The 15,445-nt window shown below is 38.9% G+C and overlaps 1 protein-coding gene across 1 annotated transcript; it reads left to right on the top strand.

Moving 5' to 3' along the window:
- The first annotated feature begins 597 nt into the window (after nt 1-597).
- LOC128740884 (homeobox protein invected) lies at nt 598-10,357 on the top strand. Its single transcript, XM_053836458.1, has 4 exons — nt 598-884; nt 947-984; nt 9,817-9,965; nt 10,070-10,357. The coding sequence occupies exons 1-4, from the start codon at nt 598-600 to the stop codon at nt 10,355-10,357; spliced, it is 762 nt and encodes a 253-aa protein (XP_053692433.1).
- The last annotated feature ends 5,088 nt before the right edge of the window (nt 10,358-15,445 follow it).

The raw sequence follows: 15,445 nt of genomic DNA on the forward strand, positions 1-15,445 counted from the left end.
TGAACAACCCTACAATTTATCGCTCATCGTCTTTGTATAAAACGCTATAAAACAGCCCCGGCTATCACACTTTGCTAGTTAGTCAGACAGTCAACCGGATCTCGAACATCGAGATGAAAGTTTATTTGGTGCTTTTTATTATAGTGACAATCGGCGACGTGATGTTCGCTACCGATTCCACTGGATTCGGATACGAACTTATTCTTGGAGAATTTGATCAGTTGCGACAACACATTTTTGATATTAACAATAATACTCAACAAATATTAAGCAGTATCGATATGAAACTGACCCTCGGTTAGTATTGATAGCTTAGTACCTGCTCTAAAACAAATCCTGTATTCACTTACTTTGTTAGGTATCCTCGATGTAGTATCCTGTCAAGATACACTGAACACCAGCGGCGTGTACCGGATATATCCGGAACCGTCAATCATGTCGTCATGTATCGTGTATTGTGATCACACGGTGGAAAATGGTGGTTGGACCGTAATACATAAACGTTTCGATGGCAAATTGTACTTCAACCGTACGTGGGCTGAATATCGGCGCGGTTTTGGAAATCCGCACGGTGAATACTGGTTAGGATTAGAACAGATGCATCAGATCACTCGGAATGGCAACTACGAGCTGTTGGTGATTATAACAAGCTTCAACGGTACAACGAAAAGTGCTCGCTACGATCGGTTCCGGGTGGCCAGTGAATCTGACAATTACAAACTCATCCTGGGTCGGTTTGTGGGAGGTGATGGTGGTGATAGTTTCTCTTCTCATAATGGCATGAAGTTTAGCACTATAGATCGGAAAAACGACAAGGTTCCTGGTAGAGGCAGCTGTGCAATGCTTTATGATAGCGGTTGGTGGTTTGATCATTGTTATTATGCGTAAGTTTAAGGTCCTCCTAGTCGCTAACTTTAGCAAAAATTAGATTCAATTTTCGTTTCAGAAACCTTAACGGAGAATACAAGAAAGATAAGGAACACGGTATGACCTGGTATAATTTTTTTGATTCATACGATTGCTTAAAAGAATCGCGAATGTTGATTAGAAGAATATAAAGGATACTTGCGAGAACTTACTTCACTGGAATAAGAAATTTGTATTTTTGCAAAGATATTGAAAAACAAAATCATTAAAACCATAAGCACGTTTATAGTTTTTTTTATTATAGTCAGCTTGGGTCATTTGTGCGTTCTGCAGGGTTGGGATTTGAACCCGAACCCACTCGTTATACACGACATGTTGCTAACTGGGTCAGTTAACGATGGGGAGATACTCACTTCCCTCTCCCTCACCTAAGCACACCGCTTCAAATATGTGCTCCTCCCATTTCCTCAATAACATTTTTTTGCATCCTTCGCATTTCTACGAACAGAACAGCATCATTATTTTGTATAGAAAAAATTTATATTCTGGTTTCAAAAAGTCAGTGAAAGAAATTTTATAAAAATTCAACCATTGCTACTGATTACCAGAGGTTCCATCTGCTGCTCCATCTAAAAAAAGACCACCCAGTTTAAACTAGACGCTAGAAGCGATTTTGAATTTGATTAAATAAAACATGTGTAACATAGGTATGTACGTGCTAACGAAACCCACAACTGGACCACCCCTCAATCGGGCCCACGGGCTTCTTCCAAAGCAATTTCCGTAGAATTCGATAGCGAAAAGAACAAAAACCCTTCACTCGTCGCCTGTTCAAATCGCATAATTAATTCATTCCCGTCCCGCTATTGCGCTATTGGTTTCCTCTAAGTTGGTGGTGATCTATTGGAAAATTCAAGTGCCATCTCGTGGTACCCTTCATTCACACTCCGGCGCGCTCTTGTTGTTCTTTTGTTGTAACTCTTCTGTTTTACTCCTTCTTTGTCTGTTTGAAACAGAATAGGATTTGGTAGTTAGGGTTGCCATGGAGATTTTATTTAAATAAGACAAACTATAAAATATTTGAGTTAATTTTAATTGAAAATACTGGTTACCCTGCTGCTAATAGAGAATGAGAAGAATAGAGGGCCCCCGCAAGAAAAGCGAAAGATCACGCGTTGCGATCTTGACCTGACTTCGGCTGTGCTGACTATTTATGGCTATTATGTGCTGTTTGTTTGCTTTTCCCGACCGTTCAGTGTTCGCTCTGTGCGCTGTGGCGTATTGTTTGATTGGATTCGAAAGTAACATGTTATTTTATCAGGAAACATATACATGTAACTGAATTGTTTCCAAAGTTCAAGTGATTTGCTTTTTGAATTATGTTTGACTCTTTGAAGAATACACTGTGAATTTTATTGTGGGAGTCTAGGGGCAAAAGATAGAGTACGAGTGTCAGAGTAAAAATCAGAAACAAAGAATAAAAGAGTGCCCAAATCTTGATGTTTCGTATCAGTTTTTGCCGATACATTTGCAATGTACTATCATCTCTACCGTGAACGCAGGTAATTCCGATCAGCACCTGATTCCGATAACTCAACCAAAGTAGTCGTTTTTAAAAAAATTGAATTAAAATTCATAGTTCAAGCTTTAATCATGAGGATTTTTATTTAGCGCTATTTCGCGTTATTTTTATATGCTCTATTATCATTCTATAATTTTTGCAACTTTTTGTCCCATTTTTGTATTTTTGTCTTTATTATTTTTTGCTACCTTGGTGTTATTGTTTTTTCTTACTACATATATTCTTTATATTTTTTGTTTTTTTTTGTGTGTGCTAAAAGCATAATTTCTGTGTCTTTATCGTATTATTTTCGGGTCATTTTGGTATCATTATCGGTGTAGCGCGGTGAAAACGGTTGCTTATAGTAGCGAAGATGAATTCGGAGGTCTTTGTGACGCACGAAAACTCGATAGCGACAGAGTAATTTCGTAGAATCAACCGCCGCGTTTAGCAGGTTTGCCACAAATAGAGCTTGTTGTATTTTACGCCGATACTCCAATGTTTCTAGTTCAAGCAAACGAATACGATCGGACAGTGCAGATTGCCCAGAGCCAGTCGCATAAATCATTTCTGTACTCGTTCGATCCGAAGAATTCTGAAGAACTGGTCCAGGTTAGATAAGCGTTCACAAAAAGCTGACGAACTAATGGCACTGTAGAGTGCTTCGAGACAACGGGGGTAATTAATAAAACTAGTTAAAACTGGTCCCAAAATACTGCCTTGGGGTACATCGGATTTATTTGAACAGAGTTTTTCTGGTAGACTGTTGTATCTTTTGGGCTTATTTTCGCGAGTTTGTGTCGTTTGTTTATTGATTTTTGAAGCATATCTTTTCTATATCTTGTATATCTTCTCTCTCTATATATAAAAGTGAGCGTGAGTATGTTTGTATGTTCCACCGTAACTCCAGAACGCCTTGACCGATCTTCACCAAACTTGGCACACATATTCCTCGATATAAAGGAATCAGCACTGGGTGGTTGATAAGTGGGAGGGGTGTTCGTAACAGGGGGGAGGTCCTAACTCCGAAACGCCTGGACATTTCTTCACCAAACTTGGCTTCTTTGACATAAGAGAATCAGAATTGAAGGGGTTGACAATAGGGGGGGGGGGGGTTCATAACAGGGGATGGGGTCGTAACATGGGGGGAAGTCCTAACTCCGAAGCGCCTGGACGTTTCTTCATCAAACTTGGCACATATGTTCCTTGACATAAAGGAATCAAAATTGAAGGGGTTGACAAAAGGGGGCTCTAATAAGGGGCTAAGTAAGGGGGGCTCCGTAGCCGCAAGGTTACCGAGTCTGCTTTGACAAGCGAGTGGTCGTGGGTTCGAATCTTAGTAGAATCAAGCCATTCGATGTCAAGTGACTTTAGCATGGGTTTATTCTCAGGCCCCTCCATTTACCCTTCCTTCGTGCTGAATTCTATATTTACCCTCTGAAGCCTCTTAACAGTGCAAATGTACCTCCTATAGTTAAGTGTACTGGTCAGAGGTACGAATGAGCCCTCGCCAGTGACGGCTGTAATATGGGATAGTGCTGACAGCGAGGAATAAGTGGGTAAAGTAGATTAAGCTTTGAAGGAAGGGTAAACCCCAATACACGCAAGCACGCATAATATTTAATAAGCATATCGCTCACTCAATAGCGATTATAGCAAAAAGAAATGCAGTGCAGGTCATACAGCAAACACCCGGGCGATATTACAATAGATCAACTATACTGGTCGCAGTAATGAGTCCACACATGGAAAAAAAGGGTCTAAGTAAAAAGGGATGCGTTTCATTTTAACCGACTGCAAATAACTTTGAGAAAAGAGGGGGTTCCACCGAAGAGGAATATATGGTAAAAAAGACCTTTGATTAGTTTCCATTATAGTGATTTTCATAGAGCAAACGTGATAGAAGAGGGAGCTGACTAAGAAAGAATCGAGAAGTAGGGGGACGAAGAACGTGAGTATGAATGTATGTTTCGCCATAGCTCTGGAACTTCTGGACTGTTCTTCATTAAAGGTCGTTTGTCAAACACATGTATTTTGGCATAAAAGAATCAGCGCAGGGGGGTTGACAAAAGAGGGAGATGGTCTTTTACAAGGAGAAAGAAAGGTTCAAATGGGTAAAGGGGTGCGTTTCTCTTGCAATTGAAACGATAGCAGTTGTACAAGTTGCTGGAATTATGAAAGGGGGATAGGGTTCAAAAACGGTTTTTTGTCGATTTATAGGGATTACCGAGAAGAAGTCAGATTTACTAGTGGCTGTGGGACAACATGAGGGAAACTGACAAAGAGAGTAGACACATTAAAATGAAAAAAGGGTTTTGTTTTTTGCATTATGAGAATTTTCGTTACAATAACAGATGTACAAGTGACTGAGAAGCAAAGGGGCCCCGAGTAAGATCGGGTAATCAGCTAGTATCTTACATATCTTCTTTATCTTTTTGTGACATTTTCATCCTATTATTGTTTTACTTTTGTGTGTGTGTGTGTGCTATTTTTGTAGTTCTGTACCGTCTTGAGTATCATAATTGTAGTATTTTTATGTTTTCTGTCATTTTTGTATATTTTTGTATCGTTCAAGTATTTTCGTTTGTCATTTTTGTATCCTATTTGTATAATATTTTTATCACTTTTTTGATATTTACACTGTACTTATTATTTGTGTCATTTTTGTATCTCGTTTGCTTTGCTTTATTTTGTATAATTTTTTGTGTCATTTTCGTATCATAAATGAACGTGAGTATGTTTGTATGTTCCGCCATACCTCTAGAACACCTTGACCGTTCTCCACCAAACTTGGCACTCATGTTCCTTGACTTAAGGGAATCAGCACTGGAGGGTTAATGAAAGAGGGGGTGGTACCTGTCAAGTGGGGAGGTCCAAACAAGTAAAAGGGGTTGCATTTCTCTTGCATTTAGACCGATTGCAATTGAGCAACTGATTGGAGGGACGTCAATGGAAAGGGGTTCAACCGAGGAGGGGTATATGAAAAAAAAAATGTTTTATTTCACTTTGACAATTTGGCAGAAAAACATTCGGCATGACGACTTTTTGGTATAATTCTGTGAAAATTATTTAATGACTTTTCATCGAAGGTTCAGAGCGAGACGGGCGCAGGCCGTCGGATGTGCTGGCCACTGCAGAGGCAGCCCACCTCTGCAGAAATCACATATAGTCTCGGTTTATTCGCATTCCAAGTTTTACCGACTTTTGTTAGTTTTCCCTAGCCCTCGCAACGACACATCGAATTGGTACTGAATGGCCGAATCCGAAATCCAAACTGTTGAAATTCGACAACATTGACAGCCGAAAATGTATTTGGCCGTATTATGAAAGGCCGAACTCCTATTTGGCCGAACCCGTATTTGGCCGAATCATAAAACTCCAAAACACGAAACGTCGAACACCTACTTGGCAGAACCTCGCCGAAAACTATTTTCTCGAAGAATGTTGATAAAAATAATGTTTTTAAAGATGGTTAAACTATTATCAAAATACTCAAAATATATTTTCATGTGTTTTAGAAAAGTATCAAACAATGAAGGAAAAAAAAACATTTCGTAAAATACATTAGTCTCATAACAACAAGACGCACGCACTGCACCTCCTTTTTTGTTTTGGTAATTATTTGTAGTACAAATAGTAGAGATTGATATTCCTTTCTTGCTCTTAAGCGTAAATGAGTTACGCTCATAATAAGGTGCGAGATTTACTTACCTTGTCAGGGCAGACCCTCCGCATAAATCACCTCTATTTAGGTACATGCATTTTCCTAGGTTTACTGGCTAGTAGGGATTATCCCTTGGTTGAGTCCAAACAAGCGGTAAGCTAGTAAGGACAGTTGGGTACGGGTGGGTATTTCCGGTAGCCTGCACAATATTCAGAAATTACGTTGAAACTATATTTATTCGAGACAAGATTTTTATACCAATTGATAGAATAATATTTACTGAATATCGGCGTGTATTTTGATCTCAATAAAACGCTACTGAATTTGAGTTATAGTCGCGAGAAATGATGAAGTCGCTGCGGCTAAATTGAGCCCATTTTCTATAGTGGTGTCTGCGTTTTTCAAATCCGGCAGGCCGAAATAGCCAGCACAGCGATTAAATGCTTTTCAAAAACAGATCAAAAGAGACAAGAAAAGTGAGACCGATGGATAACTTGTCGCTATTGCCTACATTCCGGGCTCATTGAAGATTAGTTTTGCAGTGACAACAGCTTGCTGCTGGCGCTAGTGTATCATTGAATCGTTCATATACTCAATGTCACTCAAATACCAGCTATGTCAGCACGATAGAAGCATTTCAGGCGTTTCAGGCCTCATATATTGGACGCACCATATGCTGGAATTAAAAACAAAATGCTGCTAATGGCTAGTGAATGAAAATTGATTTATATTTTCATATCAGAAGGAAATTTTTGTGTTCTTCCGTGATAAAAAGAAGTAGAATTGTTCTGTGATAGCATATTCACAGCTGTTTAGTTTCTAGAATAAGTAAACGTGATCATAATTGTGTTTTTTCCAAACCTGGTGTATGCAAGTGATGTGAATTTTGCTATTTTTAAGCTGTTCAAACGAAAGTTTGCAACTTGGCGGCAGCTTTATGAAGCGAAATAAAATATGAAAATAGAAATAAACAATGATTTGATTTATTTGAGTAAAGTTTTATGTTCTGCTTGTCTGATGTTCAGAAATTTTAACAATAAAAATGAACATATGATCATTTCGCGGCTAAAAACATACATACAGAACTTGTTAGCAACTTAGGTTACTTCAGAACTTCATGTAGCATCCTAATAGCTTTGAAGTATCCATGAAGTACTCATAGTACTTCTTAAAGTATTTAGTTCTACGTATAATTGATACACACTACTAATCAGCGAGAAAGTTCCACGGAACTGAATTCGAACTAATTGCGAACTTACGAGTTCGCCTGTCAAGTAAAATGCGAACTTCTGGTTGCTTGGGGTGCTACATTCGTTTCAGTATTGTTATATAGCGGCAAACTTTTTATTTGGGAAAATGTTGCCAAAAAGGTAATGTATGCTGAAATTAGTAGCGTGATGGGAATACCCTCCCGTACCCTATATACCCAACATTTGAGCATGTCGATGACTGTAAATATTTTCTATGACATTCGATTCGGCCAGTCATCATTCATATGTGTCGTCATATGTGTTTCGGTCATTTGTGATTCGACCGTTAGATCTATTACATTACCATATTTCGTTCAGTTGAGTTTCTGCCATTCTGGATACGGCCATCTAACGACAGATTGCCTAACGTCTGTTATGCCTACCATACACTATCGTCTGTTTTACTTATCGTTCATTATGCCTATCGTCCTATCGTCCGTTATGCCTATTGTCTTTTTTTGTATGCATATCGTCCTTATGCCTAATGGCGTACACTCGGTACTGTTATTGTGTGCCATTTTTTCAATGTTCCCAAGGTTTTATAAATGCTTGGACGGTTCCTTGACATAAGGAATTCAGTACAGAGAGAGGTACAAAATATGAAATAATTCCATAAGGGAGAGGGGGAAGTGGGTGTTGTTCGTGTTGCATTATGCAAGTTTCCGGCTCGATAACAGATGCACAGGTAGCTGGGAATCAAAGGGAACTCGCTTAAAATCGGGCACTCAGCTAGTAAATCCATAAACTGTGGACTAGTAAATTTAATAAAATTCTCAGATCCACCGATACAAACTAGAACTACGAAAGTAAAAATAGAAAAGTAAAAATTGAAAAGTGAAAATAGCAACATAAAAATAGAATGGAAAAAATATAAAAATTAAAAGCAAAAATAGGAAAGGAAAGTAAAACTGGAAAAAATATAAAAATATAAATTGAAAATTAAAATTAGAAAAGTAAAATCATCGAGGTATAACATTGGTTTTACAAATCAGCCGTCGTATGTTTGGATCTCGACTGAGTGACTGTTATAGTCATTAGCATCGTAGCTTTGCTGTTATGCAAAGAGGGCGTTCGTTCCAAATCCTGTAGGAACAAGATCGAGAACGGGATCTGGCGAAGAGTACGCGGTGTCCAAGGTATTGTAGAGCCGTAGCTCACAATCGAGTAAATTGGAGAAACTTTGTTATCTTAGGACCGCAAGCCAACTAAGTAGTAAATAAGTAAGTAAGCTTTGCTTTTAAAAAAGTATAAATAGAAAAGTAAAAATAGGAAAGTAAAAATAGTATTGAACTATCCAAAATAGAATAATGAAAATAGAAAAGTTCAAATAGAATAGTAAACGAAGGACAGCAAAGAAGAGGAGAGAAAATAGAAAAGTAAAAAAAAAATTAAAAATAGAATAGTAAAACTAGAAAAGACCAATTTGAGAAATGAAAATGAAACAGAAAAAATGAAAGGTGAGAAGAGGAAAAAAGAAAAAATTGTAAAGTAAAATTAGAAAAGTTAAAATAGGAAAGCTTAAACAAAAAAGTAAGAATAGAAAAGTACAAATAATTAGAGTATTTTTCTCTCAAATCGCATTTTCTTTTGATCGCATAATTCCCATTCAACGTGTGCACACCTTCGCGATCCTCGTGGAATCGTGGAACATGTATTACATCAAGTCAATTGCTTTAAGCAGAATCCCTTCTTTAAAAGGCTTTCGGATGCGGAACCCTGGCTCGGATGAGAATAAGTAAGCAAGCGAGCGAACATTGCTGCCTTGTGAATGGGCAAATAGAACACCCGGGGAACAAAACAAGCAAAGCACGGAACAATATGCAAGAAAAGTGTACGAACAACATGCGTGAAACGAACACAGGCAAAAGTAAATAAACATTCCAGCATTCGGGATCGGGGTTTTTCTCTCTTCCCGTATCAATCATTCATTCGAGCTCGAAATCTGTTATTGTTGTTGTTGTTGTATGAGCCAAAGCAAATAAGACGTTATAGAGAAGGCAAAACAAATTGGACTCTATTTGAGACATGATCTTCAACAATTGAACAAAACAATAAGTACCATCATATTCTATTGCCGACTTCAAGGGCCGATTCTGGGTAGATGCACTTTGATCGACGTTCCCCTCGAGAGTATGTGTACTTTGGAGTTTCGTTTTCCCTCTTTTGGGATCTGTTTGAATTTTAAATTGAGTGTGATTTAGTTGGCGCTTCAATGGCGCCAAGTCGAAGAAATGCCTGCGACTCAACCGGCCGAGGCCAGCTCCACTGGCACTGTGCAACGGCGAACGTCGTTGGTGGTCTTCCCGTCCGGCTTCGGTAGTTCTCATTACCCTAAAAGCTTCTCATTACGACGGCGGTCGTTGGTGGTACCGCAAAGAGGAATGGTTATGATGCGTGCTACGGAAGCATGGTACATATGGCGATAAAACGTAAATTTACAGCGTTTTTCTTGTTTTCTATTTGCTCTCTTGCAGGTCCCCGCACTCGTAAACCAAAGAAAAGTCCTAGCGAGAAGGCGTCGACCGGTAGCAGCGGAACCAACAGCACCAGCGGAACCGGTGCACTGGCGGACGATAAGCGACCGCGGACGGCCTTCAGTGGACCGCAGCTAGCGAGACTAAAGGTAAGCCTCGTCGTTTAATGCATATTTGTATGTTGTCATATAGCCATATTTAGTTTTTTTAATGCTTTGAATTTTACCGTCTTTCTACTTTCTAATCTTTCCAGCATGAATTCGCGGAAAATCGCTACCTAACCGAGAGACGCCGTCAGGCACTCAGTGCCGAACTGGGTCTGAACGAGGCTCAGATCAAAATTTGGTTCCAAAACAAGCGAGCGAAAATCAAAAAATCATCCGGCCAAAAGAATCCACTGGCACTGCAGCTGATGGCTCAGGGTTTGTACAATCACTCGACGGTACCGTTGACCCGCGAGGAGGAGGAACTGCAGGAGATGCAGGCCGCTGCTGCCGCAGCCGCCGAATCACGCACCGGCTCGGCGGCGTCCGTTGTTTAGCGATAGCAACGCTTAGGGAAATCGCAAAAAAAAAACAACTCAATCATCTTTGAACTAAAATTTAAAACAGAAGTGAAAGCAAAATTCCGACAGTAAGAGTTTATGCAAAATTTTCAGAAAACTAAACAAACCAGGTCCCAGTCTTGTAACTTCATCTGTTTATCTCAAAATTCTCCTAAAGCGTAATTTTCCATAAACAAATCGATCAATCAATCAGCCAGAACAATTCGTTTTGACATTGGGAAGTAGAAAAGTAATATAAAATCTGTGATATTATAATGTTAAATCACTCACTAAATAGAGAGCAAGTGTAGAGTTTTCGGTAGCAATAGTTGGCGGTATACATAGTAACATTGTACTAAAATTGTTGTTCTTTTATTTTACTTTTTTGTTCGCTATTTGACTCATTTTCACGTACACACTATGAACACTATTATTTATCGATCAACCAACCAACCAACCAACCAACGCTGATAAACCAGCGCTGAATACACTCATACAATCGAACTGAATTGTTTTAAGCAGAATTACCTATCAATCAATTGGAAATTAATCATAATGGGAACTGACAGCAGAAGGATTACAGTAGATAAATTAATTTGTAAATAATTGTGTAAATATACATCGGTTGCAAGTACTATCGAAGAGGCAGCGCAATCGAAATATAACCAGCATGGGAAAGAAACCGCTCAGATAGTTCTTGTTTTATGAGGTTAGCAATAATACTATTTATTTCGTTTAGCTCCAAGTCTTGAGCGCAGAGGAAAATGCAATCTCTGAGGTAGACACACACACATATCTCCGCGTGGTGATTCAAGTGGATGGAAAACTGCAAATAAACTGCTTATTAATAACGAATATGTGCTGATTGTTTTTGTTCTCCTTCGAAACTATTCGAATATCCATGAGCTAACTAATGAGAAAAATGAATAGTTGGTTATTGGTCAAACGTATGCGTCGACAGGTAAGTAACCGTGGAGAATTTAATCTTGAATGATAAACAATCCTGTAGAAAAAAATTGTGCAATAAAAATAGCCTTAAGAAGGTTTTTTGGTGTTTAGATCATTCTGGCAGGATACCGATTGGTGGAGGTAATTTGCTTGTAACGAATATGAAATTATAGATGATAAACAAAAGAAGAAAGTTAAACAATAATGACATTGTTTTGTTATTTTTTTAAACACTTACTTTTTCGGTATTTTCGGCCCATTAGGCGGTAGCCTAAACAATATTCAGGAAATACGTAGAAACTATATTTATTCGAGACAAGTTTGTATACCAATTGGTAGAATAACATTTACTGAAGTGTGCATTTTGGTCTTAATAAAACGATATTAAATTTGAGTTATAGTCGCCAGAAATGAGGAAGTTGCAGCAACTATTTTAGGCCCATTTTTTTTCGTGGTGTCTGTGTTGTTTATATCCGGCAGGCCGAAAAAGTACAAAGTTTGTACTACAAACCGTAACAGCTATAAAGCAATCTCCCGAATAACTCAATGATTCGTAGTGCGCGGGTGCCCACCGTAATTTCTCAGTTGCGTAATCTATCTATACCTATAAAGAAGGATTTCTGTCTGTCTGTCTGTCTGTCTGTCTGTCTGTCTGTCTGTCTGTCTGTCTGTCTGTCTGTCTGTCTGTCCTGTGTTCCTTATAGAATCAAAAACTACTGAACCAATCGGCGTGAAAATTTGCATGTAGAGGTTTTTGGGGCCAGGAAAGGTTTTAGTGATGGTTAGAGACCCCTCCCCCCACTAAGAGGGGGGGCTCCCATACAAATGAAACACAAATTTCTGCATAACTCGAGAACTAATCAAGCAAATAGAACCAAATTTGGCATGTGGGTGTTTTCGGTGACAAGAATTTATTCTAGGGTAATTTGAGACCCCTCCCCTCTTTATAAGGGGAATTATAACTCCTCTCCCCTTTAAGAGGAGGGGTTTCCATACAAATTTCCTCATAACTCGAGAACTAATCAAGCAAATGGAACCAAATTTGGCATGTGAAGGTTTTCGAGGGCAAGAAAATTTTCTTTGTTGAATTAGGACCCCTCCTCACTTTAAGAGGGGGGGCTCCTGTACAAATGAAATACCAATTTCCTCATAACTCGAGAACTAATCAAGCAAATGGAACCAAATTTGGCATGTGTGTGTTTTTGAAGACAAAATTTTTTTCTATGATGAATTGGGACCCCTCCCCACTTTAAGAGGGGGGGGGGGGCTCCTATACAAACGAAATACAAATTTCCTTATAACTCGAGAGCTAATCCAGCAAATGGAACCAAATTTGGCATGTAGGTGTTTTTGGAGGCAAGAATGTTTTCTATGATGAATAAGAACCTCTCCCCACTTTAGGAGGGGGGGCTCCTATACAAATGAAATACAAATTTCTGCATAACTCGAGAACTAATCAAGCAAATAGAACCAAATTTGGCATGTGGGTGTTTTCGGTGACAAGAATTTATTCTATGGTAAATTGAGACCCCTCCCTCTTTATAAGGGGAATTGTAACTCCTCTCCCCATTAAGAGGGGGGGCTTCCATACAAATTTCCTCATAACTCGAGAACTGATCAAGCAAATGCAACCAAATTTGGCATGTGAAGGTTTTCGAGAGCAAGAAAATTTTCTATGGTGAATTAGGACCCCTTCCCACTTTAAGAGGAGGGGCTCCTGTACAAATGAAATACAAATTTCCTCATAACTCGAGAACTTATCAAGCGAATTGAACCAAATTTGGCATATGTGTGTTTTTGGAGACAATTTTTTTTTCAATGATGAATTGGGACCCCTCCCCACTTTAGGAGGGGGGGTCCTATACAAACGAAATACAAATTTCCTCATAACTCGAGAACTAATCCAGCAAATGGAACCAAATTTGGCGTGTAGGTGTTTTTGGAGGCAAGAATTTTTTCTGTGATGAATTAGGACCTCTTCCCACATTAGGAGGGGGGGCTCCAATACAAATGAAATACAAATTTCCCCATAACTCGAGAACTAATCAAGCAAATAGAACCAAATTCGGCATGTGGAGGTTTTTGGAGGCAAAAATATTTTCTACGGTGAATTAGGATCCTTCCACACTTCAAGAGGGGGGGCTTCTACACAAATGAAATACAAATTTCCTCATAATTCGACAACTAATCAAGCAAATGGAACCATATTTGGCATGTGGGTGTTTTTGGAGGCAACCATTTTTCCCATGATGAATTAGGACTTCTTACCTTTTTAGGAGGGGGGGGGGGGGGCTCCCATTCAAACGAAATACAAATTTGCTCATAACTTTAGAACTAATCAAGCAAATGGAACCAAATTTGGCATGTGAGAGTTTTAGATGGCAGAATTTTTTTTCTGTGGTGTATTACGACCCCTTTCCCTTTTAAGAGGGTGGGCTCCCATACAAATGAAATACAAATTTCCTTATAATTTGAGTACTTATCAAGCAAATGGAACCAAATTTAGCATGTAGGAGATTTTTGAGTCTTGAATTTATTTTATGATAGTTAGAGACCTCTCACCCCTGTGGTAGGGGGATATGGACTCTCATACAAATAAAACAGAAATTTTTGCGAAACTCAAAAACTAATCCAACTCGAGAAATTCGAGACTCTTCCATAAAACATTAATCTATAACAAGACCACAAAAACTATCTATAGTAACACTAGATAATTCAGGACGAGCCGGTCGCGAGTGTTGCCGGTGACCCGCCGTCGGAAGCGCCGCCCACTGGGGGGCTTGCAAAACTCGAGAAGTGACAAAGATCATCCGAGATTCATGATTTATGTACAACACAGGTTAATTTGTGGCAATACGAAGTTTGTCGGGTCAGCTAGTTAACAATAAAGGTGATTTTTGGTATATTGTTGGGGCTTATCAAAGGCTTATCGTCTACCAAAAACCAGCTATATCTATTTGAAGAAACCTGAGTAATTGGTATGAGCAAACAGCACCACCCAAGAGCCTATTCGGTGGATTACCAGTACCAGAAGCAAATGGTTGTTACTCAAAAACTAGGTATTTCAACATGATAGAAGAGTTTCAGGCGCATCTGCCTTGCATATTTGCAGTAGTGTAAAGGGAGCAACTCATTTATTTTAGGCTGAAATTAAAATCAAAATGCTACAAATGGTTATTGAATGTAAATTGATTTATATTTTCATATCAGAGGGGAATTTTTGTGTTCCTTCTTGATAAAAAGAAGCAGAATTGTTCCGTGATACTTTATTGACAACTGTTTAATTTCTATTTTCCAAAAAAAATGTCGAGAACATAAGAGAACACATAAGCGAATGCTTCTATTTTTTCGGCCTAATTATGCACTAGAGGAGAAACAGTGGTTTTGATGTTTATTGAATAAAAATCAGCAAATTACTTACATTTTTACGAAAATAGTTATAACACATTAAAGGGTGTCCCACATCAAATTACATCACGGAAAAATTACCTAGTTGACCGATCTTTTTCAAACTTTCAGACAATAAAATATAACCCATTAGTAGTAATCTTTTGGCATATTTATTTCATTCAACTTCAATACCATAACCGTATGCTCGCACCTTGCGCTTAACTCCAGTCATAAGTTTCGGTACAACATCTGGATGCCGCCGTGGATGGAATCTGGATGGAAACCCACTTTTTCTTCATGTATTCCTCCGATTTGACATCCGTGGGATGCTTCCATAGGGCCTGCTTTATAAGAGTTCAGTGTTTTTCGATGGACCTTAGTTCCGGTGCGTTGGGGGGATTCATGTTTTTAAGTACGAAAGTAACCCCGTTGGCTTCGTACCACTCCAGGACATCCTTTGAATAGTAGCACGAAGCTAGATCCGAATAGAAGTTCGTACGACCCTTGCGTTGCTCCAACAGAGGAAGTAGACGCTTCGGTAGACACTCCTTGAGGTAGATCTACTCGTTTACAGTCCCGGTAGTCAAGAACGGTGCACTCCGTTTGCCACGTGAGCACATCGTTTGCTACCCAAGTAACACACAAAACAAGTTAGAAAATAATCTTCATGGAAAGTAGTCGTTTAAGAGTACTATAAACGTACTTAAAAAACATGTGTCGTTATTATTAAGGTTTTGAGATGTTTTG

The sequence above is a fragment of the Sabethes cyaneus genome, chromosome 3 (assembly GCF_943734655.1).
Source record: "Sabethes cyaneus chromosome 3, idSabCyanKW18_F2, whole genome shotgun sequence".
Lineage (NCBI taxonomy): Eukaryota > Metazoa > Arthropoda > Insecta > Diptera > Culicidae > Sabethes > Sabethes cyaneus.

Coding starts and splice junctions, on each gene's coding strand:
- LOC128740884 (XM_053836458.1), top strand. CDS start 598: ATGCATCAGATCACTCGGAATGGCAACTACGAGCTGTTGGTGATTATA. Junction 885..946: donor TTTGATCATTGTTATTATGC/GTAAGTTTAAGG, acceptor TTTTCGTTTCAG/AAACCTTAACGGAGAATACA. Junction 9,966..10,069: donor CGCAGCTAGCGAGACTAAAG/GTAAGCCTCGTC, acceptor TAATCTTTCCAG/CATGAATTCGCGGAAAATCG.